This window comes from Ischnura elegans, chromosome 10 (genome assembly GCF_921293095.1).
Source record: "Ischnura elegans chromosome 10, ioIscEleg1.1, whole genome shotgun sequence".
In the NCBI taxonomy this organism is placed as follows: domain Eukaryota; kingdom Metazoa; phylum Arthropoda; class Insecta; order Odonata; family Coenagrionidae; genus Ischnura; species Ischnura elegans.
In genome coordinates this window covers 76,528,339-76,548,933 of record NC_060255.1, presented here as the reverse complement: position 1 = coordinate 76,548,933, position 20,595 = coordinate 76,528,339, and the positions used below count along the sequence as shown (strand labels likewise).

The window sequence follows — 20,595 nt, the reverse complement described above, 5'->3', positions numbered from 1 at the left end:
ATACCTCCCCTACACAGACGCTCAACAATCGCCCATTGAATCAAATCCGCTCATACAGTAGCCCAAGTAGTACTAGATGAGCAGATTTGATTCGGTGGGCCATTGTTGAGCGTTTGTGCAGTGGAGGTGTCGAATTAGATGTATCACGGGTGTAATGGGATCACCAATGCATGGTTGCGAACATGCATACACCATGCATGATGGGTAACCAATGCATGGGAGATTATTATGTAATGATGGTAACAAAAAACGCAAGTCCGCCTTCTAGATTACCTAATGCTCCTTACATTTTGTATATGTCTTCGTTTGTAATTAACCGATAACTGTCCAATAATCCCATTAGGGAAGAGATTTATAAAAACTCATGAAAATAATATTTCGTGTATCATATTACTTTTATAGCTTTTATTATGAAAATGAAGTATGGAAGTATTTTTTAAAAAGTGAATCACCTGACTTGTGTATACTTTGGTCGTTAATTATACATTTTTAAAGTTAGTTTTTTACATAACCTCTGAAGTGAGTATGTGGTTTATTCGATATTTTTCTCCACACTCGCTCTCCAGTAACAAATGTTCATTAATTCAAAATATTCATGTATGTATTCCTCGGTTAAACTGAAATTACTTGTCAAGTGTACATTTATTTTTCAAGTAATAACAAATTTTGTGGCGTGCTCCCATTTGGGAGCATGCTTGAAAACGCATTTAAAATTTTTGTTCGAGGTTTTTTTCATAATGTCTCCTAATTAGTTATAAAATATATAGGATATGCAAAAGAAATAGCAAAATTCAGTTGGAAAGTTAGTTTGGTCTATAAAGGGTTAAGATGAAGTTATAAAATTATTTTTAATGGGTAGGTCTCTATTTTTTTCTCCTTTTTGCATTTTACCCCGTTCCTTTGTACTAACTCCTTCTCGGTCTTAAATATCCGCTGGCGTGGTTCGGCAAAAGGTTGAATTCGGAGCGACAACGCTTCCTAATGATTCTGCCGAGCAATATTCCCCCCAACCCCAATCCCTCTCTCGTGACGGTTTCCCCGACGCCGGGGTTCGGTAAGCACGGGATTAATTAAGGGAGCCTCCGCTTCAGGACTCCGACTCCATTATCGTCAAGCCTTCTTCGCCAGCCTCTCTCTCTCTCTACGTACATACGTATATACCCCAGCAATTCCTCCTCTTCCTCCAGCTTGAGGCAGGAGAAAAAGGAGGGATTGCATATCGAAAAACACGAGATTCGCCCCTGTGCAGTGAGTAAATGTTACCAAGCCAGAATTTTTTAAAATACGTTCTCGAACCATGTCAGATACCGTGAGACTAAACTAACTTTTTATTTGGGTCTTTACATGTAAAAATGAAAATATGACGAGGTTAATTGCTCCATGAAATGCATCCAAGCTTTGAACTTTAAAGAAAAAATGAAATAGACCATACTTGATCAACATATTTCATGTATAAATTTTGATAATCGTATCGTTTTACTTATTTTTAAGCCAAAGAATGAGAAATTGTTTTTCTCTTAAATAAAAAATAATTGAATGGAATTAAATTTGTCAATGTCATTTGAATGATCAAACTATAACAGAACTATATCGGAACTACTCCGTCATTTTTGACACTTACGAGTATTGAAAGACTTAACCCAAATTTCTCTTTCGGCTGACATTTGTAAACCTCGTTGATTTATCGAGTCACTCCGTCTTAAGCAATTTTCAATCGAAAATCAATGGTTATCCAAATAATTTCTCAAGCACTTCAAGTCTACTCCAACGGTTTCTAAGCGGTTAGGCAAAAGGCTAAATGCTTGGGCTAATGGCTTCGATATTCGGACAGGCTTCGGGCGAATTCGGCAGCAAGTGAACGGCCTCGTGCGCACGGCTGAAACATGAAAGCTCCTCGCGGCACGCAATTTGGACACGGCTTTGGTAAAGGGGTAGCGTCTGAACAATAATCCCTGGCGCTTCGTCCCCTGAAAATTATGTCGAAACCAATAAATGGTATCCGGTTGGTAGTAGTTACAAATAGTGGCATATGTCCCGCAAGGCAATATACTGGTACCAGTTGACTTCTCCTCCTCACGACATGAAGACGGATTAATGTGAGTGACCTTTGCGGACTCAGTATTTCCGCCGGTGAACCTTATCCCCATTCCATTCACCTCCCTAAATCCCTTCTTTGAGTTTCCTGCCAGCACCCTTAAGGGGCGAGAAAGTACGATGTTTACTCCTGCCTCACCTGTTTACTCACGCGGAGTGTCTCAAGCCCTCAGGTCCGTTGCCCTGGTAACCACATGACCCAAACGCGCACTGAACTCAACGTGATTAAAGACTTGTCGCCCTGACATGTATTAAAACCGGCAAACAAAAAACAAGGTGTAGAGTAATTTTAAGTAGCCGCTTCTACGAATGTTTCTTTCACGGAATAACTCACTTTAACACATACACCATTAAGTACAAGTACTACGCCAATACATTTTTTTGATATTCCAGATCTTTATATCAAAAGAACACGAAGTTCATTCCATGGCATTGAAAAAATAAATAATAATAAATGTATTTTCCACTGTGATATATAGCTTTAAATGGTTACATTGCTTTATAAACGAGGAATTTAATTATTCAAACATTATTAATTCTTGGATGCTTTTCCATTTTGCTGTGAAAGGCACTGTACCTAAATACCAATTTATATCCAAGTTATATGGTTTTGAATCACAAAAAAATAAGAATTATGATGATTGATATAAATGATTTTAAAGGTGACAAAACATATAATTAGGGTATGCTTCTTTACAGTAGTGAGGCATGGAAAATGAAATTGCAGACAAATGAAGAGTGGAGGTATTTAAAATGCGGTGCTACAGAAGAATATTGAAAATCGAATGGATCGATCGAGCCAGCAATGAAGGAATCTTGAATAGAGCAGGAGAGAAAATAAGGTAAATGAAAACTTTAAGACGACAGAACCACTTAACCGGTCATATATTGAGGTATGATGGTCTGATTAAGATGGTCGTCGAGGGACAAGTAGACGGGGAGATGGATAAGGAAGACCTCCATTAGAATTTATTGAACAAGAAATTAAGGATTTGAAAGAGAAGAAATACTTGGGTGTGAACAGATTAGCTGATACCACAATTGGGTGGTGAGCTGCATTAAACCACTCTTAGTATTGCTGACCAGTGATAATAAGCGCTCACGAGAATATTAATCGTGTCAACACAAATATTCTTCATAATTACAATCCATACAAGGAGTGTGATTATAAATTATTATATTAATGTACCCCTGATAGAATATGTATATAATTCAATGGGGTTTCAAGTGAATTAAGTATAAACTTAACCAAGAAAATGTTTTGCGGAATGATATCGTCGATGTTAACAACACTATAAATTTGTACAGAAATTTGTATGTGACATTCAGCCGGCCTTAAGTGTTTTGTTAATTGTACTACTACTAGTGCGTTAAGTTATTTTTGTATCATAATTGCAATTAAGACTAATTGTAAAAATAGTTTACCCCATAATTGTGTTTTCATGTTAGGTGAACTTAATATTATTAAATAAATAAAAAACTTAATAAATAATTCCGGACTCCAGAGAAATAATTGGCCCCAGCGATGATGAAGCTAAATTCAGTTTCGGCGAAGCATCCGAAGAGCGTTTCAGTCTTCGCAATTTTCTCTTTCTGCCACGACATCAAAATCAATCACGTCCAGCTAATCACGGGTCAAATTACCACCGATCGCCTCCCATCCACTTTTGTGACTCGACCTACTCTTCCTCGGAAAAGATTTTCTTCCCTTATCATTCCGTTTCACGACTGCCTGCCACCCTTTCGTTACGTTTCCATTGACATCTGACGGGCGGCCCCGTTAATCGATTTGTCACCGGGGAATTAACGACCTCCCTTCCTCCCCAAGTGATACGCGCAAACAAAAGGCCTTTGAAAGTATTAAAAAAAATCGACAAAAGAATCACGAAAATAAAAGGCACCAAACTCTACGGACTATTATGACCGAGACGATGAATAAAACGGACCCCCAGCCAAGTCGTCAAAGGAGAAAGTTCGGTGGTTCGCGAAAGGAGTTTACGGCCGTTCGTTGCCATGGAAACGGATTGGTCCGCAGGAGCGGTAAGTTGTTTCTTTTTTTTTGTGTACGCTCGTCGCTCTTTTATTTTTATTCCTGTGTTTCGACCACGGGATTACGGAATGAGAAATGGTGACGTGGGGGCGTTGAGTCCAAAAGGTTGCTTATCGAGTCAGAAATGGCTCCTACTCATTTACATTCCGACGAGTGGCGAGGATACGTCAAAGGTGTAACAACTCGATACTACGAAGACCGACCCAGGTTTTCCCATCGTCTACGTTTTTTTTTCGTGTCATCATTATTTCCTCCAGAACACATAGTTCCTCACCAAAGTGGATTGGATGACAAAAGCCAAATTAGCGGGTTTTGAAATAAAAAGGCTCATAGTTGCACTTATCCACAACTACTTAATGCTTACGACGCGTTTCGTTGACTTGTACCAGATGATGGCCCTGTGAGCCGAAGCGCGTCTTTCATCGTGGAAAAGTTCAACTAATTTTTATCACAATATGTCGAACCGCCCCTAAATCACGCCTGAAACGGTTTAAATCATTCAAAATTAGGGGGATATATTCAAGAATGCATATTTTAAAAATTCCATTTTTTCGTATGCAATAAAAGAGCACAATAAAAAGTAACAGCGACTGAAAACGTAGTCTTTCGTCAGGAACGGAAAACACTAAGATAAGGCATTGCATTTTTTGATTACGAATGATGGATTTTCTTAAAGATGATGCTCATGCTGGACTAAACAAGACAGTACACTCCAATGCATTAAGTTCTATTCCTACAATACGATCATAGCTGCTAAAGACAAGAGAACGTTGGGCATAGTCACGATTCATGCCTTTATAGTTAAAAATATAGACTAATAACAGGTATATATATCAAAAGGAAATAATATTTTAACACGGTATTTAAACATTTCAAGAAATTCCAATACTGAATAGTGGGACCAGGAGATTATCGCTGATTTTTGATTTTAATTTTGTACTCAAAGTGACTCAAAAAATAAATTGAAAGTAAGCTACCCCGAAAACGACAATGAACACTGGCATTGCGTGAAAGACTTTGCCTCTTTACGGTACATACAGTAATAATAAGGATTTAATGTTTATAAAGTCTAAAACGGCTATCAAGCAACAGATTTCGAAGAGATAAAGAAACAAATGCAGTTGGCCCGTCAATCTGATAAAAGTAGGGAATAAAGTAGTAGAGGGTTTGCGCATTGGTCAAGTTCCTCAGATAACCTCTTTTCTGGCGTTAACAGGAGAGCTTTGAGGACAAGATGAAGGAAATAGGAGAGTTCCCACTTGCTTCCTTAAGGCGTAAAAGCCATTTGACCGCTAAGATTGTACAGCTAGAGGATGGAACGTTTGCAAAATGACTGTGCGAGGATCTTTTGCCCCTTGGGTAGCAATAGAGAGATACATAGGGAGAGTAAGTACGTTGGAGGGGTACAAACAAAGGAGAGATGAGGTAACGGAACTCGAGGTGAGGGAGGCACTGAGATTCCATGCACAAAAAAACCGCACTTGCCCGCAACATTTCCGCATCTCAGACTCCACTCTTTCCGCTCCGTATCTCTCTCGGACCCCCATGGGAAATCCTCGGACGCGAGATGAAAACAGAGGTTGCTTGTCTCGCAAGGGAGGCTTACGAGGACGGGGAAGGAAAAGATGACGGAATGAGACACCGGAGAACAAACGAATGTCGACGATAAGGAACAAGTCTCGTGATATTTGCGAATAAAAAAAAAAACGAAGCGGCCAACGCATCACTTTCTCCACACGTGGGCTTGCTTCTTTTAGGGAGTATCTTCTAAAAAAAAGGTAAAAATCAGTGTTTCCATACCATTACAAGCTTACGGTACCAATACATTCATATTAAAAAAAAAGGAAGCCTTATTAAAGTACTTTGGAATCAATTACATTTTCTAATTAACAAACTAATTAAAAACAGTCTACCTAGTTTCAATAGTAAAAATATCAAAATAATGTATAATTTCCTCAGTTCTAAGTCATTGATGCTCAAATACCTTCGGCCGGTGGCCCTGTTCTCAGTTCTTCAGGAAACAGAATATTTTGTTTAGGATTTTTAGCAGCTCTCAAACAACGGAGCTAGATAAGGATAAATAAACTAATGCATTTCCTTTCACACGTTTATGTCCAAACAAGTTGCAGGAGACAGTTGGATAGACGCTATAAAAGAGTTCCACTTATTCCAATGAAATGTGCAAATAGGTAATATGCAAAAAAATACAAATTATACCAATTTTTCATGCGTTTGATTTGCCTCTTCACGTCTCTACACATACCATTACACCGGCTTATCTATTAAATTTCTTTACCAACATACCTATAAAGTTCAGGTTAGACGGTACGTGAGCACGTACGAGTTAATGTGTGAATGCATGAACGATTTTTGTGGACCGGAACGGAACATGTACGAATGCATGAACCAAGTCAGAACAGGCTCTATTTTCTATTCATACATTCGCACAAGTTTCGTGGCTACACGGTGCATTTTCGTGTTCATTCACGCGTTCATATACTTGAATCGCTAACTGTAGAAAGGCATCATGCCAAAGTTGGACGATTTTCCTTTTTTCTTCTTTAAGTTGTGCTAAGTGCAAGGCTAAACGTTTCCTATTTAGAGGAAATATGTCATGCTAATAACACTGAGCGAACATGTTTCCTTTTAGTGGAAAACGCTGAGTCTTGCACCTAGAAACAACTTAAATAAAATAAAAATTGTCCAACTTGGACTTGATGCCTTTCTGCAATTAGCAATGCATTTATACATTAACTCGTAGGTACGTATTAATGTATCATGTAACCATGCCTTAATGCTTGAAAAAGGGGAAAATACGTTCATATGGATATATTTTGAGACACCATGTGCCAAAAAGTAATATAAAGGTACGTAAACACTTAAGAATGTGTTAGTGATAACGATGCCTATATGGGTCTAAATGCAGATCAAACGCGTAAAAATTCAGAAAAATTATCTTCTCCGTCAAGCTGTCGACAGAGTCACCTCGCCTCAATGAAATGGATGACTTATGCGCCAGAAAAGAATAAAGAGGTAAGTGAACACTTAGTAAGTGACTATGCTAACGATGCTCAAAAAGGTTAAAATGCAGATTATATGGGTAAAAATTCAGAAAACTTTTCCTCTCCCTCACACTGTCGAAAGAGTCACCTCACTTCAATGCATGTACACAAAGTGGACCGGATACAGCGGGGTGTTTCGGTTCACGCCTAAGCCTCGGCGGATTAAATTCATCATCAACGGGGATTGGTGGGTAAGTAGGCTGCTTCCGAGAAACTTTGCTTGGAGGGTGAAGGAGACTAAAGTTGGCCAGCGGACGATGAAGCGTGAGGGTTGCAAAGTGTTAATTGAATCGAGTGAGGCGAATGGGATTCCTCTCTTAGGAGGAGGCTCTGCTCCGGAGGAACGGGAGAATTATTTGGCCAAAGGGGTGGCACCAGAAGGGGGACTATCGAAACCCTAATCCCTAAGGCCCTTCCCTACTTTGCCAAACCTCACGGAAGACCAGGGGTAGCAAAGGGGGATGCGTCCCAAAAATTCACAAAAATGTGAATAATCGCACGAGGCCGAAATTTCTGCAATATTTACTCAGGCCCCCTTTAAATCACGCCGAAAGTGATCGAAATTCACGTGCTAAAGACGATGAATTAGCCCATATTCTTTAATACGTTACGTACTTTATTTATAAGAGCAATTTTATCTCTCACTTTGAAAATATACATTTAAAATCGCAAGAAGCAGGTAAAACATGAAATGGTAGTGGTACTTACTCCAGAAGAAATTGAAGAAAATATTGAAATCAAAGAAAACATTGCACAATTACAGAATCCGATGATGACGATTACGACGAAGACATTTAAACACTTTTTTCGAGTTTAAAGGCCTGGTTACACGATAAGTTAACACGTACGGGTCAATGTCTATATGTATGAACGCGAGAATGAACGCCAAAATTCACCGTGTAACCACCCAATTTGTGCGAATGCATGCACAGAAAATAGAACCTGTTCTATTTTAGTTCATCCATTCGTACATGTTCCGTTCCGGTCCACCAAAATCATTCACGCAAACGTACATTAACTTGTACGTGTTAATGTACCGTGTAACTAGGCCTTAAATCAACAATATAAAGCCATTACCAGTAATTATACCTATTGATATAATGATATTCACCATCAATTTTGCTTGGAGAAAAGGAAAAACTGGATTTGATACAAACTACAAATAAAATTTGAATAAGTTAAATGTTTTACCAAATTTTCCTGTTATAATTCCCCAATTTACAAAAATATTCTGTTTACAAGCCTCCTATTCCAACTACAATACCGACCTACCAAGTTACCTACAATGCATCCGGCGAGGACTATATTGATAAATAGCTCTTGGTTAAGTGTAAGTGACACGATGAAAAATGAAGGCAACCACTCGATAATTTTTCCCATAGTTTATTTAAAACAAATTGTGAACTATACTCTCACTTTGGTCGTCAAATTGTGACGCCTGATTAGTAATGAAAGGTAGAATAATTTTTCCTCTTCCAAAATTCGAAAGGCGGTGCCACGTAAAAATGCATTGGGATGGTGACTAACATTAAAGCTGGACAATCCAATAAGCGCAAACCTTTCTAATTGTTACTGTGCAGCTATTCCAGCATCAAAAGAAAGAAATTTCCTCAGGCTTAGATTCTGAATCGAGAAGAGGGATGAAAATTGGGAACTCAAACAGCATACCTCATGTTTCTTCTCATTTCCCGATTTTTATAAGCATAATGGGCGGTAAAATTTCACGCAAATGGAGAGGAGAAAATAAAGGAATGCTAAAAATTAATTACGGGAACGAGACTTATGGTGTTGTTGACAAGATAAAAGCCAAAAACAAACAACAGAGGTGGCGATTAACGAGGAGCGATTTTAGCCTCGCACAGAAAAAATAGACGGAAATTCACAAATGTACCGATGATATTTATATTTTTTTAATATAAATGCATCGAATTCAGCGGGTGTTATGAATTATAACCACCGTTGGAAAATTAATGACGGCTCGCTAATAATTTATTTTCCTCCCGAAAAAGAACAAAAAAAAATCCCCATCAAGTAGCTTTAATCTTGCTCGTTAACCTGAATAGGTCTAATTAGCCACGCGGGCATATTCAATGGGATTTGTCGAGTTTTATTAGACTTGTTTGCACAGGAAAAGGGGTCGGCCGTCAAATTTTAATTGTGATGTAAGCCGTACGAATAGGGAAATGAATTATGAAATAAACAGGGCAAAAATAATTAATGAGTTGTGTAAATTTTAGGGGGATTTGAGGTGTGGGTGGGGGTAAAAGGCTGGTTAGGGTGGGGAGTCTCCATGGATTGTTCAGGGTTTTTGTACGTCGAGAATGTAAAAGGGGTGGTTTGAGGTACAAGAGGAGGAAAAAAGGGATTTCTACGGCTTATTGTTGGGTGTTACCAGTCCTTTAACCTTTCAACATAACCCTCCGATCAGGGAGGGTCGACTGATCGTCAATCGTCCAAGGCGCCGAGGTTAGGGGGCCCCCGCAGCGCTATCGTCTATCGTTAAGAGTATATGAAAAATGCAATAAAAAGATTTAGTTCACTTGAACCAGTTTTTTGCATTTATAAAATTCTATGTTTTCATTATTTGCTATATTTACAAAATAACCAGGGAAAAAAGATCAAATTAAAATAAAATAAAGGTGTCGAAAGGTGAAATAGATCCTGATGCTTTTGTAAAAGGGTTATTCGAAAAGATTATTAACATATTTTTTTTCGACGGGAAGAATGAACGGCATAGATGCGTTCAAATAGGTAATAATATAATGGCTATGAAGGAAAAAATAAATATTAAAACATTAAAAAGATAAGCATTTGAAGAAAGGAGATCACAGCTGCATATGACCGATATTAGGGTTGCTGACTACAGATGGTTAATGGGTATGTTAATATGATTATTAAATATAGATTACATATAAGTACATAGTTAGGCACGCGAGCCGAGAGTCACGAGAGGAATTCATATGTTATTTTATTTAATACAGTGTGGATCTAGATCGTCAATAGGTTCACCGTCCCTGGATTTGAGGCACGAAAGGAAAATAAAAGGGAACCGCAAGACAGGGTTTGAACGGAATTCTCCTCTCACTGATTTAGGCCTTACGATCGAAGTATTTGAGAATTCATACAAATTATCTCACTCCCCTTCCCTGGAGGAATCGTAAAAATGTGAAAGTGCCGTAAATTTCTTCCACGCATGCGCATTAAGAGTGGAGAGATTCCTCGCATATCTGCCCAAGGTATTGATTTAGCGGTGGAGAAAATGACGAATGGCCTTCTTGAGATAACCTCAAGGCGGAACAAAAATGGGATTTGACTTTTATCCGCGATTTATGCGCTGAATACGACTGATGATGGGGTTAGCGGTTGAAGCGGTTGCGTGAATATGAAATAGGGGAACGGCCAGCTGTCGTAGTTATTCATCAAAATGTGATTAGCAGCAGCATTCGGATTATTAATGGAATCGGTGTTTGGCGATGAAATGGGCAGATTATGGGCATTACATTGAATTAATTATGAGAAGCGGGATTAATTTCGCGGTCCAGTAAGTCCAACAGGTCATAAGAAGGATCATGCTTTTCAACCCGAAAATTTAATCAATAGTTTCGGCCCACTAAAGCAAACGTTTGGTAATCAAATTTGTATGGAATTGAAAGAATCAATGAATGGGTAATTTGCAAGTTATTTATGCCAAAATATATTTAAAACTTTTTACATCGAAGCAGTACCATGAGAACGTATGAAACCAAAATGAAAGTAATTAATATGATATTGAAAAAAATAATGCATTGGAGATTTTTAAGTTTTCCACAACAAAATATAAGAATCCCTTTTTTTTATATCGAAGCAATACCACGAGGCAGCGCTCCTCAGTTAAGAGGATTCATTTGTTGTCCAAATAAGAATATTGGGTGCTAAACTAATTGAAGTATGTACCTCCAAATTTGCGATAGCTTCTCTGGCTGATTGGAAATACAAATGGAATAGCTACTTACTCTTATCCACAATAATTAACTCAACAAACTAATTAAACTGGTAAAGAATATAGGTTTTTTAGAGACTGTAAAGATGTGTCAATAAGTAGCAGATTTTGTTGCATTTAACCGAATATAGAGAGAATAAAGGTTCAAACGCAATAGCTTTACTTACTTTAACTTAGCCAGGAGGTGTCCGGACCCCCCCCGGAATATAAAAACGTAATTATTTTCCTTTATATAATAAAACAAAGTACTGAAAAATCATGAATTTACAAAATATTTTTTTAACAGATGAAGTTTTCACGATTATGAAAAGTGTTTAAATTAGTTACTTAGTAGCCTTACAAAAATTTTTTCCCCTGGTTTTGGACCCCCCCTCCCACGAACCAAATTTCTGGCTTCGCCACTGGTCGTAGGTATGGAGAATAATCACTGTTTAACCTGGATGGCATCTCGAGGAAGCTTCACAAATGTGGTACTCCTGAAAAAATCTCTCATTAAAAAAATACTGACGATGATTCGGTCATTTCGACCAAGAAAGGCACGAAGAAAAGCCTACAATCATTTCTATTTTTTCTATTTTTATATCCATCCTGGAGTCCATGAAGCTCTAAGGTTCATCGGAGAGGTTTTCAAATCGCGCGTAATGGTCACCGAGGGCTGCAAAATGGGTAATGCCAGAGAGAAGAATAGCGGAGAAAAGACTTCCTGAATAACATAGCGATTTATATGTCCCTTACTCGGATGAAAAATAGACTTAGAAACCTGATACCAAGCACAAAATCTAAGGCGGCACTAAGAAAATTTATGTAAGGATAGATGTATGGAAATCACAATGTTTCAATCGCCTGCAATCCGTCGTTTCTCTCCATTTTATAAACCTCCTTCCCTTGTAGTGATGGTTCTGACTAAGGTTAAAGGGAAAAAATCATTTTCTTCTGTTCCGTGGGCGATCGCCAAAAAGATGAATGAGTGCGAGTTACATGCTGGATAGGAAGAATGGTCAAGTGTCACGACGGACTGGACGTGGGTCGCAATGCAATAGGTCACCGGCGAAGAACCTCTAGAGATGGGATTCCAAAATCGTTACTGCGGAAGTTACATATTTATTAGAGCAATCCAGAGATTATTATCATGAACGTATATCATCCATCGGTTGGCGTTTTTGTTATCCTCCTTTAATTAATTAAGTAGATGATTTATAGGAAGATGTCAAAAGGATTGACGACGTTTTACAGTTCTTAATCGTTAAGCAACAGTTAACGTTGCTCGATTAATAATTAAGAATACTTTATTAAACATACCTGATTTGTAGTAAGGAACCTTTGTGTTTGAACTTTGCGATGGAGATGGGATCGACAAAGCAAACATCCAGCAAAAATAACAGTAAATATTTATATCATTTACATATCCTATGCAGCAGATCTATTATGCGCTGCATAAAACCTATTGTGTTAAAATCTGCCCTGTATCAAGGGACCCAAGTGCTCTTGACTTTCTTGCCTTCAAAAGCTTAGGCGCTACCATGTTTAGAGCGACGCAAGCGACGCTGCTTATCTCTGCTAGGGAAGGCAAGAGCAACACTCTGGTCTTGGAGGCGATATCACCCTTTAGTAAAGCCCCGAAGCATCTTGTGTTGACCTCAGAAGGGTAGAAAGGGGTTAAAAAGAGTCATAGCGTCCACGTGCGAAGATAGTGCCTTGTGTAATCAATAGCGTCAGGCGTTACTAGATGAAATTGCTTCATATTAAATAAAAACACTTTGATAATGTCACACAATGCTTAATTTTGCAAGATCGGTTTCGTCGCGCAGCGATATCATCTGCTTCTAAAATTATCGAAGATATTTTATTTAAAAGCCTCTTGTACTCTTTGCGCTCCAGAATTTGAGATAACCATGGAAACAGCATATGCTTTTGGAGGAAAAACTGACTGTGAACGAACTTATTTCGAAAGAGCGAGAGACTTTGCGATTAAGTTTATCTTGTGATCTGTCCGCATGAACGGTTTTTGCAGTCGCGTTCCTCACTACGACACTGTATGAAGGAAAAGAGAAGTTGAAAGAGAAAAAATCGCATAGTCAAGGCCTATAAATCGATTTGCTCAGCAAGTATGAAAGTAAAAAGAATAGGTAACACTCATGTGTTCGTAATAAATAGCAGAAAACCAGAAATTAAATTATCATCATCATTTGCACCAAAATATTAATCATATGTGTGGCACAGTTCCGGTTGCGTCAAGAATGTTTCTTACGCTACTTGAATTATAACAATGACATGGGAACACAAGGATTTAGTATTACAGGATACACCAAAAGAACAGGAGAATAACAAAATACAATACATATCGAAGCATTTAAAATAATCTTAATAAATTTCAGATTTACTCGATAAAAATATACGAAATAATTAGCGTCAAAAATTAGTGAACGGACGATTATCCCAGAGACTTTTATTTATAAAAAACAGTACTATTCAATTCATATTCTACATCACGAAAAGCATAACTCTAGAATACCATAAAATTTTAAAAAATGGGAGGCACTTAAACATTCATAGTGACTTTAACGGCTGAAATTTATTTTGTGGCACATGAAATGTAAATTCCAAGATAAATGGATAACCGTTGGATTATTTGTCTCTTCGCTGAGACAATAAACATATTAAGCCTGTATCCGTAGAGGCAGCATAGAGAAAAATTACGCTATCGAGGTCCTTGAGAGCGGAACCAGGTCCTACCGCGCCTTCCTCGCGCCCTACTTACTCCGGTGGTGGAAACCGAGTCCTTGTTGGCGGCGGCAGACGCCGCAGCGGCCGCTGCCTCCTGGCTCTTTTCCTCCGCCTTCCTCTCCTTCAACGCCTTCAGCAACTTCCACTTGCTCCCCATCGGACCTCCCTCTGCCTTGCCACCAGGCGCCGCTCCCGCAGCGCCAGCGCCAGGAGGCGCTGGAGCGTCGGAGTCCGGGGCTGGTTGGGCACCAGGAACAGCCCCGTCCGCCACCTGACCCGGTGACGTGACGCTCTTATCGTCACCCATCGCCCCCCTACCGGAGTCTATGGAGAAGCGGACGGTGGCCAGGCTCCCCCCGCGAGAGCGCCCCTCAGGGTCCCCTGCTTCTGGCATCACCTGCTGGCTGATGGATCCGTCACGGCTCCGTCCTCCGCCCACGATGGACTCGTCGTCCCGGCGAGATGGGATGGAGGCCGCCGAAGAGCCCTTCCGCATCCTCTCGCTGGCCCTACGCCTCTCCTCCTCCGCCTCTTCCTCCTCCTCGTCCATGCTCAAGTCACGCGGACTGTCCGGTCCGCTAGTCTCACCCGAGGAGGCAGACTGGCGACCGTCCTCGTCCGACCTGACTTTCCTGTCGTCCATGTCCATCTCTCGGCTCCCGGGGGAATCGACCTCGGGTATCTTACCCATTGGCACCAGCCCTCCGACAGATCTTCTTGAAGAGGAGTCCTCCATGATTGACGAGTCATCCTCCTCTTCCGTCTCGTCATCTTCGTCCTCAGAATAATCCCACCGCATGCGCTGCTTGCCTGGTCTCTTCTGAGGAGTACTCGGGACTGACTCCGGGCTATCCCACTGCTTGGTCTTGAGTCTGAGCTCCTGAAGGACGAATGACATCTTTTCCTTGAGTTCCTCGTCCGGTTGAAATGTCACTGTTGGCACTTCTGGCACCGCGACTTGTCTTTCCTGGCCCTCTTTGACCTCTTCTTTGACCTCAAAGAGACCAGGCTCGTCCAGTGCCAGTTGTGATTGTCTCTCGAGTTCTTCCAGCTTCCTGAGTTCATAGCAATACCATTCATCGTCGCTGTCAATGCTTTCTTCCGTTGACTGACGCCGCGATGATACTCTTGATCCACTACGATACGAATGAGTGCTTCGATTATCCTCTTCATCTCTAACGCCTTGCGGCATTGGGATCTCCAGGCTATGCTGGGAGCGCGCGGGTAGGTGAGCCCGAGGTGTTCTCTGCGGAAACTCCTGCGGATGTACATGGCTAGGTTCCGGGTGTCGTGGTAGGGTGGGTGCGGCCGATGACGGCGCTGGAGGAAACGTCGTGTGAGCTGGTGCAAAGAACATTCCGGTCGCGGCTTGGGACGAAGTAGGAGGAGGAGGCGGAGGTGGAGGCGGCGGAGGTGGCGGAGGAGGCGGTGGGGGCGGTGGCGGAGCGGCGGGGGACACGGCCTGCGACGAAGGTGACGTCACTGGAGGTTGCTGGGGTTGGGCCTGCTGACCTTCCTCGCCTCCAAGTTGTTGTTCCTCCGACGCGCTGGAGGAGTGTCGTTGTCGGTACTTTCCAAGTGCACGCGAGACTGCAAATTCCCTGGATGCCCCTCCGACGATGGTCACCGGAGGAAGGGAGATTCCTTCGCTTCCACCTGATGGAGTGGTGACGGTTGGCGCCAAAGATGGGGTCTCCTCAGTGGTGGAGTTACCAGAGCTTCCAGTGCCTTTCTTTGAGTCTCCAATAGTGGCGAAAATTACACCACCACCGTTTTTAGATTCTTCTTCTACCACGTCCGACATCTGATCCGTCTCCGGCTCAGTCTCTGTCCCAGGTCCGGAGTCCTGCTGTTGTTGCTGTTGCTGCTGAGGTACTAATACCTGTGGCTGAGCTTGCTGCATGCCGCCCACTGTTCGTCTACCCCTTCCTGGCCTTACTCGCGCGAACATACTATCGGACGCTGCCGTCAAGCTCGATACATCCGAGAACACACTGCTGCTATCTTCGCTGTCCTCTGAGAAGGCCCTCGCGGCTGTTGGCCATACCTCGGCTTCGGAATGCTCAGGATCTGATAGAGACATTGAGTGAGATATTACGGGTCGTTGTTGCCCAGGAGGACCGATGACTGATTGAGATTGTATTAGTTGCTGATGGTGGTGGCCTCGGCGTTTTGCTTTTTGTAAAATTCCGGACACTGTTGAAACAAGGGGATGCTTCTTCTTTTTTCTAGGCATTCCTCGATTAACAGCTCCAGTGGCCCCTATGTTATTAGGGACCTGTTGCTGCTGCTGCTGGTTCATCTGATCGGCCATTAGGTCTTCCCTTCTCACGCCAGATGGTAATGAATTAGATCTATGTCGACGGCGGTGTAAACGAAGATCTGGAAGCCAGTGGCTCATTGAACTCATGGCAGACTTAATGCTTCCCCCCGTAATACCAGCTACAGTACCTGTTCGCCTGCTCTTTCGTCCTTTTTCAGGTACCTCTCCAGCGGCCATTGAAGCATCACCTTTAAGGTCGGACGCTATCGAGATATAACCAGATTGAGAAACTATAACGTTGCTAGAATCGTAATATGGTAAGGCAGAGTCATGCGATTGTTGAACCAGTAATCTATGCTCAGGCGCATTCTTCCGTCGGAGGTCAAGTTCCATATAAGGTCTCTCACCCACTGCTCCTCCCCTCTGACCCCAAGCGTAATCTTGCGGATATCCTTCTTCGTGCAGGCAGGCAGCGCCCGGATGCGCACCTGTTCTTTGTCCGTATTGGCCTTGCTGCGCACAAACATTCTGCTGCCCTTGTTGCATCGCTTGCGGAGTGTAGGATATCTGCTGAGCGTAAACGGACGAAGGGGGATAGGAACTTGCCACCGGATAGGATGAACCCTGTTGGGAATAACCCGCACCACGTGCGTACGATTGTGCTGGGTAAGCAGCCTGCTGTACATATTGACCTTGGGCGTAGATGTGTTGAGAATATTCAGGATAGGTTCCAGGTTGGTATATCTGGTAGTAAACTTGTCCCGTTGACGTTGCTGCGGTAGCAGATATTGACGTTGTAGCTTGAGTCACACCAGGTTGTGACGCCGTGCCATACTGCGTCGGGGAGGAGGAATCGTACCTGTTACTACTGGTAGGATAATATGATAGAGCATCTGTTATATTTCCTGTTGGGAACATAGTGCGATACATCGCTGTCTTGTAACCTTCCAAATTTGATACTCCCGAATCCCTTCCTGTGGGTGCCCTTCCCGACTGCTGCTGAGCTTGCTGCATATGTGGCTGTGACATTGAGTAACTTCCGGTAAGGGAAATGGGAACAGGCGTAGGCGCTGGAGGGGGAGGTATGGGTGTGGATCTTGAAACAGGCTCGGACCCAACCGGCTTTGCCGCGTAACCGTAAGAGCTGGCACCTTGCGCCGACGACACACTAGTCGTTGATGTAGTTCCCGTAGTCACCGCACTGCTATCCGTGCCACTCGTGTAGACGGAAGTGTACGTTTGCCTATGTAGACCCGCCATCGAATATATAGCCGGCTGCTCCTCTGCATACGTGAAATCTGAGTACGAAGTAACTTGCGCTTGCATAGCCTGCATCACCGCAGGAGACATTGGCCGAGAGTGCTGCCGTCCTTCCTGAAGGTACGGTGATCTTCTTTTGGGACTGACAGCCGTCACATCGGGTGCCGGCGATGGCACGAATATTCCGTTTGAATCTCGGCCTTCACCACTCCCCATCATTGTGGAACTAAGGGACGGAGACCGCCGTTCGACAAGCGGCGAACGGACATTGGAGAATGCCGAGCCATGTTTCGTGTCCTGCATGCCCATGGATGGGGGCATTTGGGCTCCAGGACTTGTATCGTACGAACCCAAGCCGCCAGGAAGGGGAGACGACGCTGGCCGGGGAGAAAGTCGTCCCCCAGAGTCGTATTCGCCAGTGGTCGATTCCGAGGAAGCGTATAGGCCGGACGCGGAAGGTGCAGAAGACGGTGAAAGCGAGCGCCCAACGTGCAGGCGACTCCCTAATATGGGCGACTGTTCCTGCAAATAGGACCCGTGACCCTTTCCACCGCTCACGACACTCTTGGGTGATCCTGGAGACTTTTCATGGCTGGACCAACCACCGCTCATGGAGGACAGACCCGAATCAGACTTCGCAGTCCCAGCTGATATTGCGACGGACCCAGTCGAAAGCCTGGCGGAGCTCCCGATACCCTGCTGCATGACATCCGAGCGCATGAAATTTTTCGGGGAGGCCGATCTAGGGGAAATTGGTCGGGGTGAGCGAGGACTCAGTCTCCCGCTCAAAAGTGACTCCATCGCGGATGTTCCCAGTGAGTCAGAAGCCCTACTTTCCTTCAGTGAAATACTTTCACAAGGAGCAGGAGGAGGCGGCGATGCCGTGTCTTCGTTCCCGCGGATATCCATCGCATGCCTCGATATGAGAGGTGATCCAATATAACCATCTTGTCTGGTCCTAAGCTCTTCCATCTCTTCCCTCTTCTTCTCCGTGGTTGAATATGTGCTGGGCGAAGCTCTACCTGATTGCGACGAGAAGACAGAACTAAGATCTTGATCGTACGCTGAAAGGCCCTTGGAATCGTAGGTTGTCCTCCCTGACGTAGTTGTACCGGAGAGGTTAATCTTGTGCGGTGAAGTGGGAGTCCCCCGACCGGATCCTCGAGACATATCATGCATAGCTGGGGTGGGGGAAATACTATTTCTGTATCCTAGAGCCGAAGCTACTTCTTGATCGGTAGCACCGCTATCTGTCGAGAGCCTCGAGTTAGGACGCGATCTCGAGCCCATTGCACTAGTACTAACTCTTTCGTTCGTGTGCGGAGCTGGTCCAACTCCAGCTGCACCCAGCAACTCCGCTAGGCCGCGTGGGGTCAATCCCCAGGCATCCAATTCAGAATCCGTTCCGAATAATCCCGTGGAGCCTTTGGATCTGTCCCCAAAGAGCACCGTATTTAAAAGTCTACTTGCGTCTTCTTCTTCCTCTTCCTCAATCCCCATCAGTCTGGCTTCCTCCTCAGCTTCAACAACTTCGACTTCTTCCCGAGTTTGCTGTTTAGGCCCGTCGAGAAGACGCTCCTGAAGCTCCTTGAGGTTTCTCGAGTCCTTCTCGAGCTTGGTCGTGAGCCGATCGAGCTCCTGGAGTTTCTCAAGAGCCACTTGGTCTATCTCGCTGATGCGAGAGAGTTTCGCGAGGTCATTTTCGCTCACACACGGCGAATCTCCCCTATAGTCCTTGTAATCGAGGGAGCTGTAAATCTCCCCGGAACCATCCCTGCGAAATTCGGACGTATCCCCGGCTTCTTCGCCCTTTCTTTCGGCCTCACGCTCTTCGGAAAGCGCGGCCTCCCTTCTTTCCCTCGAGTACGCCGCTTTCTTCTCGTCTTCCGTCTCATCCGCTTCCCAGATCATCCCCAAGGGTTCGGGTTCTTGGACCACAACCACGGGAGGCGGCTGGGGTGGGGTCGGTTGCGGCAGGGACATTTCGTTCCGATGGGCTGTGTTGAGGCTTCTGTAGAACGCCTCGTCCGGAATCCGATTCGCGCTCCCGAGCGCGCCCATATCATTCGAGTCCTCGGTCCCGGGTGTTGTCTTCTGGGCCGACGAGGAGAGGTAGGACGTGGCAGAGGCCGAGCTTTCCCTCTCGTCCTCGCCGCCGAGGGCGCCAGAGGCATCGAGGGCAGCGGCCAGCAGGGCGGTCGTCGTGGCAGTCTCCGCCTCCTGTTCCGCGGCATCCGCCCTCCGAGCCGCTTCCTCGGCCTCCGCCACGTCCTGGTCCATCGCCTCCCCGGCCCGACCCATTATATCCGACGAACCCAGGTCCATCCCCGCCCCCGCCATGTCCATCGCGCGGTAGAACTCGAGGAGTTCCGCTATCACCGACTGCTGCTCGCACAGCAGTCCTTCCAGTTTCTCCAAACGCTCCCACATCCTCAAGTACTCCTCGGAGAGGAGGTCGAGCGCTCTCCACGCGTATCTCAGCTCCGTTTCGAGGATCCCAAGACGGGTGCCGAGCCTCTCCATGTAGTCGCCGATTAAGGCGTCCATCCCGGCCTGGTACGTAGAGGTCTGCGGTAACTGCGATGGGGGTAAGTGTGAGGTGGAGTGGTGGTAGGGCGTGGAGGTGTACGATAAAGGGTTCCTCTGAAGGAAAGGCGAGGCCGAGGGGCTACCAGCCACCCCGCTAGCCCCGCCCGCCGATGTTGAGGACATGTTCTTGGGTGGATCCATTCAGAAGAGGGCTTTTTCTCTGGCGTTCAGGTCCCCGTGGGGGCGGTTAACGGGGACAGTACTTGCCGGCTGCAGCCAGGAGGCGGGAAGGGTGGGGCAGAGGGGGATGGGACTGCCCCCTCGCCCACCCCTCCCTCCCACCGCATCGCTGGTGTGACGCAAGCATCCGATGTCGATGGGCAGGGCACGCCGCGAGCCATCTTACATCTCGGAAGACAGAGGCGTCCGTTGCCTGGTACCTGCGGAACAAGCAGTGATCGTAATCAGATGATATGATCGAGATTCAGAAGAAGGAAGGTTCTGTGTAACTGTGTGTTGGCGAGTCGAGCGAGAGGTTGACTTTGCTTCGTCGTTCGGTTATCGAAAGGTAGAATTTCACGTCGAATTAATGGCACACCCACTCCATACTCCTAATTGGTGAAAATATGATGTA

General features: G+C 44.2%; 1 protein-coding gene across 9 annotated transcripts in view; it reads right to left on the bottom strand.

Annotated features, from left to right (window-relative positions):
* Nucleotides 1-20,357, bottom strand: part of LOC124166384 — a 140,907-nt gene extending 120,550 nt beyond the window's left edge. For 5 of the 9 annotated variants that reach the window (XM_046543892.1, XM_046543893.1, XM_046543897.1 and 2 more), the window contains exon 1: nucleotides 13,944-20,356. In XM_046543892.1, the coding sequence (XP_046399848.1) occupies nucleotides 13,944-20,162 (6,219 nt within the window). In that variant the 5' untranslated portion in view covers nucleotides 20,163-20,356. Of the gene's footprint in view, nucleotides 1-13,943 lie in introns of all 9 variants that reach the window. The other 4 variants (XM_046543898.1, XM_046543899.1, XM_046543901.1 and 1 more) reach the window with 1 other exon arrangement.
* Nucleotides 20,358-20,595: the final 238 nt, after the last annotated feature.